The following is an 18373-nucleotide window of genomic DNA, read 5'->3' as shown; positions in this document are numbered from 1 at the left end:
CAGTTAATGAAATTATATTTTATATTAAATTATAATATCAAATTAATATATTTTTAATAAAATATGTATAAATAAATATATTTTTATTTTAATTACTGTTTTAAAAATTGAAAATCGAAAATGAATATACAAACCAGGGAAAATGGGCAGTTAAAAAGCAAAAACGAGTGGAGCCGAAGCCGAGGCCAGAGAACCAAAGTAGCCGCCGCCAAATCTGTCGGTGTTCCATACCAACATCCAGTCATCCACTGCTAGCAATGGCTAAGCTTTTTCACTCTCTCTCTCTCACAGACACACACACACATTCAAGCACAGTTATACACGCACACTCTCTCTCTGTCTCTCTCACATACTCACCACAGAGTGATATACACACTATGACATACACGTTATACTCTCTGTCACAAAGGTGAAAAGGCGTAGTATTATCTTCCTCGCTTGTGAACTACGAAACCGTTCAAGAGGGGAGGGGGAGACAGGCAACACATTCACATCCATTAAGACATCAGCATTCATGCTGAAGGAGGATAGTTCGACGTCTTCTTCCAGAATCTAAGAAAAGGTTTCCTCAATTTCTCATTTCTGCTGGATCTTACATCACAAGCTTCATTAAGACATCACCATTCATAGCTTCATGTGGAAACGTGATGCCTGTCAGTGTAGTTTAGTTGAATGGGCTGCGTGCATTTTCTCCATTAGGGTGTTAACTTTTTCAACTGGGAACACCTTGATCTAGTTGTTTATAGGAAGAAATTTGGTGAGAGGGCTGGCTTCTCTTGTGCATTGATTTTGGTTTTTGATTGTTTGAATCGAATGAAGAGAACAATATCTTGTTCAGTATTGTCTCGTTTTTGCTTGAAAAGCTCGTAATTGCTCGCCCACTTAATGAACATCTATCACTTTTAAACTCGCATTCATTTGATTCTCCAATATGGTTCTGCAGAATTTGCTCAATTTTTGATTTCTTGATTCTTGACATTTCTGTTAGTTGGGTTTTGGTGAGTGCTTTTATGTTGAGAATTTGGATTTTTTCAGTTTAAGATTTTATCCACTGGCATGGTTCAGTTTATTGGACTTGGTTTATAGTGTGGTTGACTTGGAAGTTCAACAGGACTCTGCTGTTAACTTCCACCTGTGTGTTGGGTGAGTCAGATCTGAAGTGGAGATCTTGGGATTACAGCGAAGCTGGCGGCAACATTGGCTTGGAGGGTGGCTGCTCCAAGTGGCAGCACCCTTCCTCACAATGAGTTTGTAAGATTTCTACAGTATCAGTAGCTTGATTCTTGGAATATATAAACTCTCATGACATGAATTCAAGGCTTGGAATAAATTGTTCATTATTTTGTATGTTATGGTTGGTTCGTATGCTTTGAGTGTAACATCCACTCACAAGTTTTCCTTGGTTTGGTTAAGTTATTGCTAGTTTTTTGTAAATAAGCAGAATGCAACTGCTCAAAATTGTAGAGACACCTTGATTGAAGCTATTGTACTTGCGAAGAGTGACATTTTTAGCTTTTCCATTTTAGTTCAGACTGAAGAATTTGGATTTCTTCTGTGTTTGTTTCAGAGATAAATTGATCACGTTAAAGCAAGATATCTTTTCACACATTTTCCTGAAGCTTTTTCTTGAAATCTTTGGAAACAGAGATCACTAGTTTCTCATCTCTCTCTCTCTCTCTCTCCCTCTCTTAAAGGAAAGAGAAGAAAATTGAGAACCTAGATTGCTATTTCTCTTACTTGTTTAATACCCTCCACTTGTGTTCTAAGGGTTAGCTCAACTGTCTTTTCTCCATAAAGATCATAAGATCCTGAGTAGTTGTGAGCTATTCATAAATTTGTCTCATTTTACCATTTAGATTATTGCTTTTCTTGATAATCTTTGATTTTCTTTGGTAGATTCGTTAGCAACCAATCACCTTATGTTATAACTCCCTGAATATGTTTCTTATGTGCTTATCGTCATTGTGAATTCTGTCTCACTAAAGTTTATGCAATTCTTCTACTGTAGGAGAGAAGTGGGAAAGCTAGATTGCATGACCCAGAGCCTCCAACTCCACGTGCCCTCATGAAACTAAATTCAAGGTTGGTTGTTCAATTCTTAGCATTTATTACATTATTCAGAAATATTAGTTTCTACAACTGATGTAGTGAGCTGATCAACTTCAGCAGTTGAGTATTAAATATATGCTGTAAATTTATGTGTACTTTTGGACTGAAATGATTTTGTGGAACGCTGGTTCAAGCTCCAACATTTGGGAAACTTTAAAAAAGGAATGAAATGGAAGACTTATGCTAATCAATCTTTTCATAGACATTCAACTTGTAGATATTAACTTTGATATTCATGTTTCAGTCCTATCTACATTAGACATTAAAGAGAACTGATGACATTTTGCTCTATTCTTCTTTGAAGGATCAATCACGAGCCTCAGTAATATTTTATTCATGAACTGAGAACTTGAGTCGAATTTGGAAACTATCTTTTTTCATTATCTGAGATTATCATGGTTAATTAATTTTGGCAAAAACTAAAAACATTCTCGGCACTGTAAGCACTAAAGACACGCACAGCTTTTTCTTGTTGAGTTCAACTTTAAATATTCTCGGCACTGTATGCAATATAAATGATGTTTTTCTTTTAACCCTAGGCAAATATTTTTCCGATTAGCTACTTTAAATATTCTCAGCTCTGACCTTGCTTTATGCATTTTTGTTTACTTATCTGTCTGATATCATCTCACAAGGTTATGTTGGGTTCATGTGGATGACACTCATAGTTCCTCTTTATACCTGCAGAGATAGGTTTAGCATGGAGGACACTGATGGGACATTAGCAAGTGTTGCCCAATGCATTGAGCAATTGCGGCAAAGTTCCTCATCATCGCAAGAAAAAGAGAGTTCCTTGTGCCAATTACTTGAGCTAATTAATACACGGGACAATGCTTTTGGTGCTGTTGGGTCACATTCGCAAGCAGTCCCAGTACTCGTGTCTCTTCTTCGGTCTGGCTCACTTGTGATAAAGATACAGGCTGCTATTGTTTTAGGTTGTCTATGCAAAGAGAACGAATTGCGGGTCAAAGTATTACTGGGAGGTTGCATTCCTCCACTGCTTGCTCTTCTTAAATCAGACTCAGCTGAAGGCCAAATTGCAGCAGCAAAAACCATATATGCTGTTTCTCAAGGTGGTGCTAAGGATCATGTTGGATCAAAAATATTTTCAACAGAAGGAGTTGTCCCTGTATTGTGGGAATTACTGGAGAAGGGACTTAAGGCTGGAAATGTGGTCGATGACTTACTTACCGGAGCTCTGCGGAATCTTTCTAGCAGCACTGAGGGGTTTTGGTCCGTGACAATTAAAGCTGGAGGAGTAGATACACTCATCAAATTGCTTACAGCAGGCCCATCAAATACTCAAGCAAATGTATGCTTTCTTCTCTCATGCATGATGACGGAGGATGCATCTGTTTGTTCTAAAGTCTTGGCTGCAGAGGCCACTAAACTGCTCCTTACGCTACTTGGACCTGGCAATGAAGCTTCTCTAAGAGCAGAAGCTGCAGGTGCTCTTAAATCTCTTTCAGCGCAGTGCAAAGAAGCCAGAAGGGAGATTGCAAATGCCAATGGTATACCAACTCTGATTAATGCAACAATAGCTCCTTCTAAAGAATTCATGCAGGGTGAGTTTGCCCAAGCTTTGCAAGAGAATGCTATGTGTGCTCTTGCAAACATATCTGGTGGCCTGTCATTTGTCATCTCAAGTCTTGGTCTAAGCCTTGAGTCATGTACCTCTCCTGCACAAGTAGCAGACACATTAGGAGCATTGGCTTCTGCCCTGATGATATATGACAGCAAAGCAGAAAATGCTAAACCATCAGATCCCGTCGAGGTTGAGAAAACATTGATACGGCAGTTCAAACCTCGGTTACCCTTTTTGGTGCAGGAGCGTACAATAGAAGCCCTTGCCAGTTTGTATGGGAACACAGTACTGGCATCCAAACTTGTGAATTCTGATGCAAAAAGACTGCTTATTGGTTTGATTACAATGGCAACCAATGAAATCCAGGAAGAGCTGATAAGATCCCTTCTTATTCTCTGCAACAATGAAGGTAGTTTGTGGCAAGCCCTTCAAGGCCGTGAAGGGATTCAGCTTTTGATATCTCTTCTTGGTCTTTCATCGGAGCAGCAGCAAGAGTGTGCTGTTGCGTTACTTGGCCTTCTATCCCATGAAAATGATGAAAGTAAATGGGCCATCACTGCTGCTGGTGGCATTCCCCCACTTGTTCAAATTCTGGAGACAGGGTCTTCAAAAGCTAAAGAAGACTCTGCAACAATCCTTGGAAACCTCTGTAATCATAGTGAGGATATACGTGCCTGTGTTGAAAGTGCTGATGCTGTTCCAGCTTTACTTTGGCTACTAAAAAATGGAAGTCCCAATGGAAAGGAGATTGCTACTAAGACCTTAAATCATTTGATTCATAAGTCAGATACAGCAACAATTAGCCAACTCACTGCATTATTAATTGGTGATCTGCCTGAATCTAAGGTTTATGTCTTAGATGCATTAAAAAGTTTGCTCTCTGTGGCCCCACTGAATGATATCATGTGTGAAGGTAGTGCAGCAAATGATGCCATTGAGACTATGATAAAAATCTTACACTCTACAAAGGAAGAGACTCAAGCAAAGTCTGCTCTAGCTTTGGCTGGAATTTTTGATCTCAGGAAGGACTTGCGCGAAACACACATTGCTGTTAAGACCCTTTTGTCTGTTGTCAAACTTTTAAATGTGGAATCTCAAGACATCTTAGTGGGAGCTTCCCATTGCGTTGCTGCAATATTTCTCTCTATTAAAGAGAACCGTGATGTGGCTGCTGTTGCTAGGGATGCTTTGGCGTTGTTGGTGGTGCTTGCTAACTCTCCAGCATTGCAAGTTGCAGAGCAAGCAGTATGTGCTTTGTCAAATATCCTTTTAGATAGTAAAGCTTTAGAAACAGCTATATTGGAAGAAATTATTTTGCCTGCCACTAGAGTGCTGCAAGAAGGCACAAATATCGGAAAGATCAATGCATCAGCTGCAATTGCCCGGCTTCTCCATTCTCGTCAGATTGATTCTGCTTTAACTGACACTGTAAATCGTACTGGAACTGTGCTTGCTCTCGTTTCTTTTCTGGAAGCTGCTGACAGCCGATCTATTGCCAGATCAGAGGCTCTAGATACACTTGCTTTCCTCTCAAGGCCTATCGGAGATATAGGACACATAAAACCAGCTTGTGCAGTTCTTGCAGACTACCCTGCTGGCATTATCCCAATAGTTTCATGTATTGCTGATGCCACACCACTGTTGCAGGATAAAGCTATAGAAATACTATCTCGGCTCTGCCAGGCTCAGCCCCTAGTTCTTGGGAGCACAATTGCCTGTGCCACTGGATGCGTTTCATCCATTGCTAGAAGGCTAATTAGTTCCACTAATGCAAGGGTTAAAATTGGAGGAGCTGCACTTCTTGTTTGCAGTGCAAAAGTGAATCATCAAGGAGTAGTTGAAGATTTAAATGGATCTAATTTGTTTGCTTCACTCATCCATTCTCTTGTTGGAATGCTAACTTCTGCAGAGATTTCTGAAGTTGGCGATCATGGCAGCAAAGATATCATAAGTGTCTCCAGGATAACTGCTGAAACAAGTAGTAATGACTCTGAGAGGAGTACATCAGTCATTTACGGTGTCAATATAGCTGCATGGCTTCTTTCTGAACTTGCTAGGTGTGATGACAAAAGTAAGCTTGAGATAATGGAGGCTGGTGGAATTGAAGTTCTTGCTGAGAAAATATCTCAATCTTTCGTGCAGTATACACAGGTAATCAGTGTGTTACATTATTTGCTCTGACTGCATTACTCCTTCATGATCCATATTGCATATAACTATCAAGCAATAGGTATTGTGAAATAGTCACTGATGATGCTATCATTCTAGTCTAAATGCTGATTCCAAATTTGCTTGGATATAATTTAATCAGTTTTATTGCAAATTTGCAGTCTGATTATAGAGAGGATGGCAGTATATGGATTTGTGCCTTGTTATTAGCAGTCTTGTTTCAAGATAGAGATATAATTCGCGCACATGCTACTATGAATACAATTCCTGTACTAGCTAATTTGTTGAGGTCAGAGGAGGCAGCAAACAGATACTTTGCTGCTCAAGCTGTGGCCAGTCTGGTCTGCAATGGTAGCAGGGGAACTCTTTTGTCTGTTGCAAATTCAGGGGCAGCAGCAGGACTCATTTCTTTACTTGGTTGTGCTGATGCTGATATATATGACCTTCTAGAATTGTCAGTGGAGTTTGGTTTGGTTCGTTATCCTGACCAAGTTGCTCTTGAGAAATTGTTCAGGGTTGATGATATCAGGGCTGGCGCAACTTCTAGGAAAGCCATACCAGCCCTTGTTGATTTGCTTAAACCTATTCCAGGTCGACCTGGGGCACCTTTTCTTGCTCTTGGACTTCTAATTCAGCTTGCTAAAGATTCTCCTCCTAATCAGACTGTGATGGTAGAGTCAGGGGCGTTGGAGGGCTTGACAAGATATCTTTCTCTCAGCCCACAAGATGCGTATGAGGAAGCTGCTACAGACTTACTAGGCATTCTGTTTAGCACAGCTGAGATAAGGAGACATGAATCTGCATTTGGTGCTGTCAGTCAACTTATAGCAGTTCTACGGTTAGGTGGACGAGCAGCAAGATATAGTGCTGCTAAAGCTTTGGAGAACTTATTTTCTGCTGACCATGTAAGGAATGCAGAGTCTTCCAGGCAAGCTGTTCAACCTTTGGTTGAAATACTGAATACAGGGTCAGAGAAGGAGCAACATGCTGCTATTGCTGCTCTGGTTAGACTGCTGAGGGAAAACCCATCGAAAGCCCTTGCAGTCACTGATTTTGAGATGAATGCTGTTGATGTGCTATGCAGGATTCTTTCATCAAACTACTCAATGGAACTGAAGGGGGACGCTGCTGAGCTGTGCTGTGTTCTCTTCAGCAACACAAGGATAAGATCTACTCCAGCAGCTGCCCGCTGTGTTGAGCCTTTGGTTTCTCTGCTTGTTACTGAGTACAGTCCAGCTCATCATTCTGTTGTCCGTGCATTAGATGAACTTTTAGATGATGAACAGCTGGCGGAACTTGTTGCCGCACATGGTGCAGTTATCCCACTTTTAGGCCTTCTCCACGGTGAGAATTATCTGCTCCATGAGGCTATATCTAGGGCTCTTGTTAAGTTAGGGAAAGATAGGCCTGCATGTAAGATGGAAATGGTGAAAGCTGGAGTAGTTGAGAGCGTGCTTGATATACTTCATGAAGCACCAGATTTCCTATGTGCTGCATTTGCCGAATTGCTCAGAATACTTACAAATAATGCAACCATTTCAAAAGGTCCATCAGCAGCAAAAGTGGTTGAGCCTCTCTTCCTGTTGCTGACAAGATTAGAGTTTGGACCTGATGGACAACATAGTGCATTGCAGGTTCTTGTGAATATTCTAGAACATCCACAGTGTCGTGCTGATTATACCCTCACACCTCGACAAGCTATAGAACCTCTCCTACCTTTACTTGACTCTCCTGCTTCAGCTGTGCAGCAGTTGGCAGCTGAGCTAGTGTCCCACCTGCTTCTGGAGGAGCATCTTCAAAGAGACCCACTAACACAGCAGGTGATTGGTCCGTTAGTACGCATTCTTGGTTCTGGCATTCTGATTTTGCAACAGAGAGCCTTGAGGGCTCTTGTTAGGGTTGCAGCAATATGGCCAAATGAAATTGCGAAAGAGGGTGGTGTGAGCGAGCTGTCCAAAGTCATACTTCAAGCTGATCCATTGGTCCCAAATGCCTTGTGGGAGTCTGCTGCTTCTATATTATCCATCATTTTGCAGTTTAGTTCTGAGTTCTATCTGGAAGTACCCGTAGCAGTGTTGGTGAGGCTGCTTCGTTCTGGCTCAGAGAGCACAGTTACTGGTGCACTGAATGCCCTTCTAGTGTTGGAGAGCGATGACCCAGCCACTGCTGAAGCAATGGCTGAAAGTGGGGCAATTGAGGCACTTCTAGGTATTCTTAGAAATCATCAGTGTGAGGAAACGGCTGCCAGACTTCTTGAGGTGTTGTTGAACAATGTGAAGATCAGGGAATCTAAAGTTACCAAATCTGCAATTTTACCATTGTCCCAATATCTTTTGGATCCCCAAACCCAAGGCCAGCAGGCTAGGTTACTGGCAACTCTTGCTCTTGGTGATCTATTCCAGAACGAGGTTCTTGCTCGAACAGCTGATGCTGTTTCAGCATGCCGAGCATTAGTGAATCTGCTTGAGGATCAACCTACTGAAGAAATGAAAGTAGTAGCTATATGCACGCTACAGAACCTTATTATGTACAGCAGATCAAACAAAAGGGCCTTTGCCGAAGCTGGTGGTGTTCAGGTTTTGCTTGATCTGATTGGTTCCAGTGACCCGGAAACATCAGTACAGGCAGCTATGTTTGTCAAACTTCTTTTCTCTAATAATACTATACAAGAATATGCTTCAAGTGAAACTGTCAGAGCTATAACAGGTAAACCTCCTCATCTCTTAGTCCTGCCGAGGTTGCTTGAGTTGTGTTGATAAAAATGTCCAAATTAGCTTGGCCTGTCTCTTGCAACTTGTCTCGTAGCATGGATGACGCTAAAGCGGTTCAAATGTGTTCTCTATGCTATTCTGCTCATATTCTAAATACATGCGGAAAAGATGCTTTTTCAAGATAAAAACTAAAATGTCTTCCTGGCAATGATAAAAATATTCTTGATGGTTATATCTAAGTTAGTTGTTTATCGCATATCTCCAATCTTGGAAATATTTAGTGGAAACTCATCACTTCACTGAAGTCAAGTTAAAATTACACATGCTGTGTGTGACCATTCAATATTTAATTACAGCTAGATGTTTTTCTTCTTCATAATTGACTGATCTTTATTTATTCAATAACTCTGCTTCCCTTGTAGCTGCAATCGAGAAACACTTGTGGGCCAGTGGCACTGTAAATGAGGAGTATTTGAAGGCTCTCAATGCACTATTCAGCAACTTCCCCCGTCTAAGAGGAACTGAACCTGCAACACTAAGCATCCCTCACCTTGTCACTTCCCTTAAGACAGGATCGGAGGCCACTCAAGAAGCTGTCTTGGACTCACTACTTCTTCTCAGGCAGGCTTGGTCAGCATGTCCAGCTGAAGTTTCTCGAGCACAATCTGTAGCTGCTGCAGATGCGATACCTCTATTACAATACTTGATCCAATCAGGACCTCCTAGGTTCCAGGAGAAAGCAGAATTCTTGCTGCAGTGTTTGCCGGGAACACTCATGGTGATAATCAAACGAGGAAACAACATGAGGCAGTCGGTCGGGAACCCAAGCGTGTACTGCAAGCTAACCCTCGGAAATGCTCCCCCACGGCAAACCAAGGTTAGAAATCATACCCAACTGGTTCTTTTCTGTTTACCAGATTCTGACCTTTATCTTCTATATATATGGTTTTGCTAATCTATATAAATCTTTTGCATTTGCACGTTAATCACCATCCGTGCTTGTGGATCTCATTTCAATTTTTGTATAAGCCCCTATAATCGAGGTCCAGGAGCCCCAAAAATGTCAGGAAAAGGAAAAGGTCGCACAAAAACCACAGGCATTCTTAGGACATACGGACTCCATTTCTAGAACTAACCTTCTCGCTTTTGACATTGTATGGAGTGTTTAATGTAGAATTGGTCATATTCGTGCAACATTCACTTGCTAAACTGCTTAAGTAGGATGGATATTCCATATGCACTTTAAGACTAAACAATCTTAATCTGTGAAACATGTACTTTGTTGTCAGGTTGTATCGACTGGTCCAAACCCAGAGTGGGGCGAGAGCTTCGCTTGGTCCTTTGAAAGTCCTCCCAAGGGCCAGAAGCTTCACATTTCATGCAAGAACAAGAGCAAGATGGGGAAGGTACTTGTATCGAATATTCATGTGTATATGCATGTAATCTATTCACTTTTTGAGTTACCTATTCTAAATCACTTTTCTCATCATAACGGCAGAGCTCGTTCGGGAAGGTGACGATCCAAATCGATCGTGTAGTGATGTTAGGTGCAGTTGCTGGGGAGTACACCCTACTGCCTGAAAGCAAAAGTGGACCTTCAAGGAATTTGGAAATAGAATTCCAGTGGTCTAATAGAGTAGCAGATCCCTGCTAAGCTTTCTGCAAAATTACTGATTCTTCTTCTGTAATATTTATTTTTTGGTGTATATAGTTTTGGTGGCATTCCTTTAGTACTGAAGCTGCCATTTCTTGATGTATTCTTTGTAATATGAGGGTAATTTTTCTTTTCTTTTCTTTTTTTTTTTAAATTTTTTGAATTTCTTGGAAGCAGAATTGGGCTGAGGATTATCAGATTCTTTTGTAATTGCTTGTAACCACATCCGTTTGATTGAAAAATTGGGAGAAAGAATAATGGTTCATGATTCTTGACATATATTGTTGGTTGAGGTTATGGTGATTACTAGTTATAGTGATAGCAAGAACGTGTTTCTAACTTCATTTTTATATTCATTTTAATTAATTTATCAATATTTAATTAAACTTCATTTTCTGTTAATTCCTCATTTATATTTTACTTTCTTTTTTATATATGCAATTATTGTTTTATAATAATTCCCTGCCCACTCTCTGCATCATTTAATTGGTTAATACTTTTTTATTATTTGAAAAATTACAAATATTTTTAAAAATTAACAACGTCTAACAAACACCCCTATAATAGGCTGTCGCGGAGAGAATTTATTAAACGATCATTAATTTTAAGAGAATATTTAAATTTTTTTAAATAATAAAAATATATTTATAATAATGACAAATTAAACAGGTCTACAAAAGTATTTATATTTAAGGAACTTAATTTTACCAACATTAATCAATGAATGTGGACTCTCTTGAACCAAACTTTTAATTAATAGTATAGTTTCTAAAAAAGGAAAATAAAAAGGTTGTCCGAATGCAAACGCGTTTTCAAATTCCAAGGCATTATTATTAGCCCAAAGCGAAAAACAACTCACATGGTCTCAATTCTAACAACTGCCAAACACGGCCTTTCACTCTCCCCTATCCTTAACACCGTTGGATCCAGAATCACCGACCTTGATTGGAACACGTGTCCTGGTGGTTGGCGGTGAAACGTGGCTGCTACTCCCTCTATTATTGGTTGTCTCTTTTGTTTATGCATAGCACTATTCTATTGTCACCAACTTTTCCTTTCCACCTTCCAATTAGGCCCATTTTATAATTTTAGGTTAATTATAAAATGGTCCTTAAATATTTACTTATTATTTAAAAAATTACAAAAAATTTATTTTTTTGAGAGGTTATAAAAATTTTATTGGATTAACAATCACTTAACAAATATCTCCTATAATGAATTATTACGAAGAACTATTTATTACACAACAATTAATTTGGGGCGATTCGTAATTATGATTAAGTTTAGAGGAGTCCAATATAATTTATCTTTTAATTTTTTTAAGTTTAGAGGAGTCCAATATAATTTATCTTTTAATTTTTTTTAGTTCTTTTTTGTATCTTATTGTTATTTTTCTCCCATGTTAAAGTAGTAAAAGTTCTATTTGAACTTTTTTTTTTATTTCAAATTATTAATTTATAATATATTTTATTTTGCATCGTGTGTGTACATATGTAGAACACACATTTCCAAAAAAAAAAAAAAAATAGTGACTTTTTAAACTCCACAAATTCTATTAGGGTCGAAAACTTTTCAAAAAAGCACTTATTAGAAAGTAGTTTAGTTTCAAAAGTGCTCCCAAACATGCACCTACACACTACATTGTAAATATGCTATAGATACAAAAATCATAATTTTATCAGATTAAATTACAATCACTTTTCTCAAAATTTAACATAATTATAAATACTTCCTCATTGTTCGAGAAATCATAAATATCCCTTTATTTTAGTTGACAACGAGCCAATTCTATTAACTCCTTTAGATTTTAATTCAATTTTTTGATAAATTAACCAAAATGTCATTTTGAATTATGAATTATAATTTTATATATTTTTAAAAAAAATTAAGATATTCTATAGAGAATATTTCCTATAGATTATTTATTTTACCAACCATCAATTTATTTTATTTTATTTTTTCATTTGAGGGGCGTGTTTATAATTTTTAAAACAACAAGAGGGCGTTTACAATTTTGAGATAATTTACCCTTTTATTAATCAACTACAAATAAATTGAGAACTTGTGGCATGTTTGGAAACCTGTGTCTCTACCTATACAAGAAGCAGACTAGATTTCAAAACTAGTTGAAGAAAAGTTGAATTAGGACAGCATACATAGCTTAAAATAAGGTTTGTTTTGTCCCCTTTTCTCCTCTTCCCTTTTATAGTAGTTGCAGGCAAGAAAGGAATCCATTTCCTTTGAGGAAAGCCAACAGCAGCTTCTCCAAACTCTTCATATTGAAGCATTTCCAGCTTCTGCTTCTCAGCTATATATAATCTGAATTTCCTCTCTCATTACCTCCCAAACAGCTCCACACTTGTCTTTTTGCCAACTTTTAGTACCTTGAGCTCTTACTACCTTAAAATAAGCTGCTTTTGAGAGAAACAACAGTATGGGTGTTATGGGAAGTTTTGACTACTTATCTGAGTTGATGATGAGCAGTAGCTATAAGCAGAAGCAGAAGAAGAAGAAGAAGCTGAAACAGTTGCAAACAGTTAATCTCAAAGTCAGAATGGATTGTGATGGCTGTGAGCTTAAAGTCAAGAAAGCCTTGTCTTCTTTGAGTGGTAATTTAAGACAAATTTTGAACTATTCAACCAACCACCTAAAACTTGTGTCTGTTTGTATGTGATTTTCTTTCTTGTTTGGGTAAATTAAAACCGACTTTCTTGAAATTTTTCATAATTATAATTATTTTTTTGTTTGAAAAATTACAAATACCCCCGTTTAGTATTAACAATTGTTTAACAAATACCCACTGTGACAATCCATAATAGGGCGTATTTGTTAGACGGCTGCCAATTTCAGAAGGTTATTTGTCATTTTTCAAACAATAAAAATGTATCTGTAATTTTTGTTTTGCTCATATTTTCCTAATGCCCGTATATCTTAGAACTCGTTACACATTACAACTTTAACTTTTTAAGGTAACATATTAAAAATTCTCATTTTTCAAATCTTACATGATATTGCTGCATCTCCATTTCCGGAACACCTTAAATTATGCTTAGAGACACAAAGCAGATGGTATATGTCTGATGTTTTCTGAACATGGTCCTGGACAGGGGTGAAATCTGTGGAAATAAACAGGAAACTGCAGAAGGTGACTGTAACAGGATATGTAGAGCAAAACAAAGTTCTGAAGAAGGCCAAGTCAACGGGGAAGAAGGCGGAGCTATGGCCGTATGTGCCGTACAACCTGGTGGCTCAGCCCTATGCTCCGGCAGCTTATGACAAGAAGGCGCCACCTGGATTTGTAAGAAAAGTTGATAACCCACAAAAAGATATGGGTACCATTACAAGATTTGAGGACCCTTACTTCACTATGTTCAGTGATGACAATCCAAATGCCTGCTCTATCATGTAATAAATCTGGTCATTTTGGCAGTATTAGTACTGTGCTTTTGTCTAATTTTGGTTTTCTGAGAAAAATGGGATGTAATGAATTATCAGTGAGTCTTGGTAGGGAGTTTTGGTAAAATGTCAATTGATGGAAGTATATATATACATCTTTTTAATGAAATTATGGTTGTCTGTATATCAAAAACAGTTTTACTTTGGATCATTTGTCAGGAGGGATTTAGACAACATATAAACTAACTACTTTCTTTTATCAACGATCCGCTTTTTTTTAAGACAAAACTGCGCAAATCTGTTATCATAGTTTCAAGCCCCTGCTGATCTATGCCAACCATATGGACAGAAGGCCATAAAATGTGGACAACGGTCATGTAAGGCAAAAACTACTATTTGGGATTATGGATATTGCTGCACCAATGTCTCTCAAATGCGTAAAATAATGAACAGTGAGTCTCTTAGACGGAACGCAACAAAGTTCTGTCCTAATTCTGTGTCTAAAACACCCATACCTACACCTCCTTTATATAAAACATCCAATTTTCAGGCAGGGGTGTGAGGAATTCACCCAGAGATTCTGTCCTTTTCTTCCTATCAGGAAATCAATCTGCTTTCTACCGCTGGAAATTTCACCAATTGAGAATATATTAGGACAAGATACTAGCTCCGGAGCCCTTGTAATTTTTGTACAGCCGTCATCAAACTGTTCAGGAAAATTGATATACTTCGGCTTTCATTTCAAATGTTCATGCAGATAAGAATCAAGGGATTCTAAATACTCAACAGTCACTTCTATTTCAAATGTTAATTTTTGTGAAGTTTGCAGTTGGAGGACAAAATCAAGAGGCAACTGAACAGAAAACATTTTTCTGTGACAGATTGGTAGTAAAGTAAACTCACTTCAGTGTGATGCTTAGGTTTCTCTACATAGTTTGTCTGAAACTCCGAACTCCTCATTTCCTGTTTCCCTTGTACACTTCAACAAAATTGACATCGTATACAAGCGTTGCATTTGCAGGTATGTTACAGTCCCCTGTCCAAGAACGTAAATATGTCAACAAATGTTCCAAGCAAAAGCAGGCTAGATAAGATGTTTCATCTATACATTCATAGCTGTCGAAAACGATCACCTATTCTAGGATCAGTGAGATAAAAAATTATGTCCCTAAGACATGATGTACAGAAGAGGGCTTCAAGAGGTTTCATGTTTCCACTAACAATGTAATAACCACAACAAAAATGTAATGTCTTGACATGTGATCAACAAGATCTCCAACGCTGAAGATGTTAAAACATACAGATCCTATGTACAAGGAGCTAAAAAGAAACGAGCATCAAGCATATCAGACAAGTTGGATTTTCACCTGAAAAGCAGCCGGCTGGTTCAGGACCATACGCCAAATGCGGAGGAATGTGAAGCTTCCTCTTTCCACCTGAGTAAGAATGTCCAAATCAAATTTGTTACGGCTACATAAAAGCCAATAGATACACTACAGAAGCTTGTTGATAACTTGCAACATACCAACTTGCATTGGCGGTACACCTCCACCACCTAAGATGCCCTGATCCAATCCTTTAATGACCTGGACAGACAAAAATCCTATGACTTGTACGAATACATATGCAAGATAAAACAATAGTCATATGTATCACAACACATTCAGACAAAACCATGATACATGCAGATAAAAGTGACATCAGAAATCAGTGTAGAGGGCCATCAGCAGCAGATTGAGGTTTCGATCATTATACATTACCTTGCCTGTGCCAAGGCGCATAGTGAGCGGTCTGGCACGTTTATAAGTACTATCGAACACTATCCCATCAGCAAACCTTGCGGTGTAGTGGACCTATATTAGCCAAATACATGGTAAGAACAGATTCGATGCTTGGCAGATCTTCCCAACTATCAACATGTAAGAATAGATGATAATCATTCTACCACGCTTGATTATGCCTATGTTATCGTAACATTTTACTCGCTTTTCCTTCCTTTTGAACCGTTAATGTTCTATAGGGATAATTATAGACAAATACTCTTGATGTTTGGATATATTTGGAACATTCTAGTTACACCATTTTAGCAGTTATGTTTACATTACAAATACTCCAAAGTGGAAAATTTGTAATATGTCAAAATGAGGGAGGAAGCGCAATATAATTTTAATAAACGAGGAGGTTTGTGTAATATACTTAAACATTCGAAAGGGGTTAAATCCAGATTACCCCCTCGTAAAAATCAAATAGGCATAAAATGCCGTTGAACTAAAAAACGGCACCTTAACATTTTAAAAAAGAATCATTTAATTCCCTCTGCTTGCCGTGTTCTTCACTTGTACAATTTGCGAACTGATTTTCATGTTTTGACTTGTATATTTTTTGTTTTGCGCTCGTTTACTAACTATAAGAGCCCAAATATTTAGCTAACACTCAGTTTTGTTTTATCTTCCGACCTGAACAAGTCTCATTCTTTGGTGTTTTGGGATTAGAATGAAAATGAATGCTAAAGAATTTTGTCTCTCATGATTAGTTATGGGGCAAAATAGACAATATACTAGCCAAAATATGAAGTTAGATGTAATATGTGAGTGAAGGATACAAAATGTTAAGTTGCTGTTTGACAAATTTATTCAAGTAATACATCATTATGGCTAAAATCAGTAAATAAATTACATTGATTCAACAAATAACTAAAAAAAAAAAATTATAAAACTTAAATAAAGTGAAAGAACTGCCCACAGATTCGGTGGAACTCAAACCCATAATCGAACTTATTCATGAGATCTCAGTCTTAGCCTTAACCACTAGACTAAGACATTATTACGGATTTAGCCCCTTCAAAAGTGTAATATTTACATGGTCAAGATCATTTTGGCTAACACCTTAACATTCTTGTCAATATTGAGAGACATTAAGACTTGAATGAGCGAATGCACCAATATATATGGAAATTTTAATCCAAATCGGGTTTGGTCAGATGTAAACCAATTATATGACAAATGCAATACGCTTATGGCGTGATTGATATCGTTTGGGAAAAATGACCATAAGACTTGAATGAGCGAATGCACCAATATACATGGAAATTTTAATCCAAATCGGGTTTGGTCAGATGTAAACCAATTATATGACAAATGCAATACGCTTATGGCGTGATTGATATCGTTTGGGAAAAATGACCAATCATATGATATGTGTATCGCATATGTTCTGTAATTAGTTTGGTTGTTTGGACTAAAACTTTTTCATAATATATGATAATACTATGGTTAATTATATTTACCACATGTATAGCTATTAAACTATTTTCTTGTAGTGAATTCTATTGCATGCCATTTAAATTTAATATTAATTTCATATACATAAATTATTCTTTTACTTAAAAAAAATGGCAAAAATGATATGAAAAGCTCACATTAATAAGCTGACCATATGGAACCTCCTCTCCAGACCCAACAACCACATCGCAGTAGCCAAGCCCCGACCGGACAAAATTGAGCTCACACGACGGCTCGGACACGGTGGCGTAGTACTCTATCCGGGTGGCATCCGCGGCCAAAGGAGTGGCGGCAGCCACCGCCGAAGCAGTCAAAATCCCGGCCGCAAAACCCATTAATTGCTTCTTGAAATTGGCTGCTGCTGTTGCTGCTGCAGGAGCATTGTTGATGCTGGGAAGTGAAGCACTGGCTTTGAAAGTTTGGAGGGTCCGAGGTTTCGGGGTGAAAATGGTTAACTGGCCGGAGGCTGTCGCCATGATTGGTTGGCTTTGTTTGTTGTAACTGAAATTTGGAAGTGAGGAGTTGGGGTTGTGTTTTGTGCTATCTGCAGCTTGTGGGCTGGAGGGAATTTATGGATAATGGGTGTTTTTAAAGTAAAAAGAAAGGGGGTGAATCGCAATTTAATTATGTGATTTTATAAATGAGCAAATTACTCCTGTAAAAATAAAATAGTAATTTACATCTATATTTTTTGAAATAAAATTTTATTTTAAAAAATATAGGAAAGAAATCAAAGGAAGGTAAATTGCTATTTTTTCTTTTATAAAGGGTAATTTGCTCATTTGTAATATTACGTGGAGATTGCTTGCATTTTTTTCAAAAAGAAAAAAGTGAGAGCCCACCTAGCTTAGTTGGCGAAGAGTATGTCGTATGCCCCATAATTAAAAGATTATCATAGTGTTTGAATTTATTTTTTGAGTATTTTGAGGGATAAAGAAAGAAAAATAGAGATAAAGAAGTATTCTAGCCCATGGTTCGACTAAACCAATCCAATCACACTTGCTCTGTGATTGATCACTTTCCCTAAACTGTACACTAATCTTATGGCAAGTGCACTTGCCATTGATTGGTTTAGATTTGGCTAAGTCGGGTCCGGACAAAAATTTCCCAAGCGTTGGAGATAATATTTAAGTCTTGTAGATTTATAGGTATTAGTTTATTTACTAGGAAAAAAATTTACGATCGCCTATACTTTAAATGTTTATGGACTAAAAATCGTGGTAAATTTTTATACGTATTATTTTCGAGAATGACATTTTTTATCTACTTTAAATTCATTTTGGTGAAATAATTTAAGAAAATGGCACATTGAGGAGATTCGCAGTTGGAAATTTGCCAATTTAGCTGGAAAATGTGATGTGTGTTTCATGCGATTGTGGCAATCTGGGGATATTTTCTAATCAGATTAACAGTTTCCATCAACAAATGTCCTCAAAGTGTTGTATTTCTTTTTTTCAAATTATTAACC

At 37.8% G+C, this 18373-nt stretch overlaps 3 protein-coding genes across 7 annotated transcripts; 2 read left to right on the top strand and 1 right to left on the bottom strand.

Moving 5' to 3' along the window:
- Positions 1–270: 270 nt before the first annotated feature.
- LOC105176486 (protein CELLULOSE SYNTHASE INTERACTIVE 1-like) lies at positions 271–10507 on the top strand. Of its 2 annotated transcripts, none has more exons than XM_088877127.1 (8): positions 271–562; positions 1153–1251; positions 2009–2082; positions 2797–5845; positions 6025–8569; positions 8997–9451; positions 9864–9980; positions 10073–10507. In XM_088877127.1, exons 3-8 carry the CDS (start codon positions 2066–2068, stop codon positions 10226–10228), a joined length of 6339 nt encoding a protein of 2112 aa, XP_088733253.1. In that variant the 5' UTR covers positions 271–562; positions 1153–1251; positions 2009–2065; the 3' UTR covers positions 10229–10507. The 2 variants fall into 2 exon arrangements, with proteins under 2 accessions (XP_088733253.1, XP_088733252.1); XM_088877126.1 differs by having other exon boundaries at positions 1112–1251.
- A 1733-nt stretch (positions 10508–12240) lies between these two features.
- PNSL4 (FK506-binding protein 16-2) lies at positions 12241–17472 on the bottom strand. 4 transcript variants are annotated; one of them, XR_016063824.1, is made up of 6 exons: positions 17043–17472; positions 15385–15477; positions 15150–15210; positions 14992–15060; positions 14528–14660; positions 12241–12639 (listed from the first exon to the last, which is right to left on the bottom strand). XR_016063824.1 is itself a non-coding variant. In XM_088877353.1 (5 exons), the coding sequence occupies exons 1-5, from the start codon at positions 17379–17381 to the stop codon at positions 14581–14583; spliced, it is 642 nt and encodes a 213-aa protein (XP_088733479.1). In that variant the 5' UTR covers positions 17382–17472; the 3' UTR covers positions 14397–14580. The 4 variants fall into 4 exon arrangements, 1 of the variants encoding a protein (XP_088733479.1); XR_016063823.1 differs by lacking the exon at positions 12241–12639 and adding an exon at positions 14003–14330; XR_016063822.1 differs by lacking the exon at positions 12241–12639 and adding an exon at positions 14003–14247.
- On the top strand, positions 12603–13793 carry LOC105176485 (heavy metal-associated isoprenylated plant protein 23). The gene is made up of 2 exons (XM_011099300.3): positions 12603–12837; positions 13336–13793. Exons 1-2 carry the CDS (start codon positions 12663–12665, stop codon positions 13635–13637), a joined length of 477 nt encoding a protein of 158 aa, XP_011097602.1. The 5' UTR covers positions 12603–12662; the 3' UTR covers positions 13638–13793.
- Positions 17473–18373: the final 901 nt, after the last annotated feature.

Source organism: Sesamum indicum, linkage group LG13 (genome assembly GCF_026168435.1).
Source record: "Sesamum indicum cultivar Baizhima isolate 11 linkage group LG13, ASM2616843v1, whole genome shotgun sequence".
Lineage (NCBI taxonomy): Eukaryota > Viridiplantae > Streptophyta > Magnoliopsida > Lamiales > Pedaliaceae > Sesamum > Sesamum indicum.
Note: the sequence above shows the minus strand (reverse complement) of the source record. Positions and strands in the feature narration are given on the sequence as shown.

What these genes read in the sequence shown, in the direction of transcription:
- LOC105176485 (XM_011099300.3), top strand. Translation starts at nt 12,663, where the DNA reads ATGGGTGTTATGGGAAGTTTTGACTACTTATCTGAGTTGATGATGAGC. An exon ending in AGCCTTGTCTTCTTTGAGTG is followed by an intron (nt 12,838 to 13,335) that starts GTAATTTAAGAC and finishes GGTCCTGGACAG; the next exon opens with GGGTGAAATCTGTGGAAATA.
- LOC105176486 (XM_088877127.1), top strand. An exon ending in CTTTCGTGCAGTATACACAG is followed by an intron (nt 5,846 to 6,024) that starts GTAATCAGTGTG and finishes GCAAATTTGCAG; the next exon opens with TCTGATTATAGAGAGGATGG. An exon ending in CTCCCCCACGGCAAACCAAG is followed by an intron (nt 9,452 to 9,863) that starts GTTAGAAATCAT and finishes CTTTGTTGTCAG; the next exon opens with GTTGTATCGACTGGTCCAAA.
- PNSL4 (XM_088877353.1), bottom strand. Translation starts at nt 17,381, where the DNA reads ATGGCGACAGCCTCCGGCCAGTTAACCATTTTCACCCCGAAACCTCGG. An exon ending in CATATGGTCAGCTTATTAAT is followed by an intron (nt 15,478 to 17,042) that starts GTGAGCTTTTCA and finishes TGGCTAATATAG; the next exon opens with GTCCACTACACCGCAAGGTT. An exon ending in TGCGCCTTGGCACAGGCAAG is followed by an intron (nt 15,211 to 15,384) that starts GTAATGTATAAT and finishes TTGTCTGTCCAG; the next exon opens with GTCATTAAAGGATTGGATCA.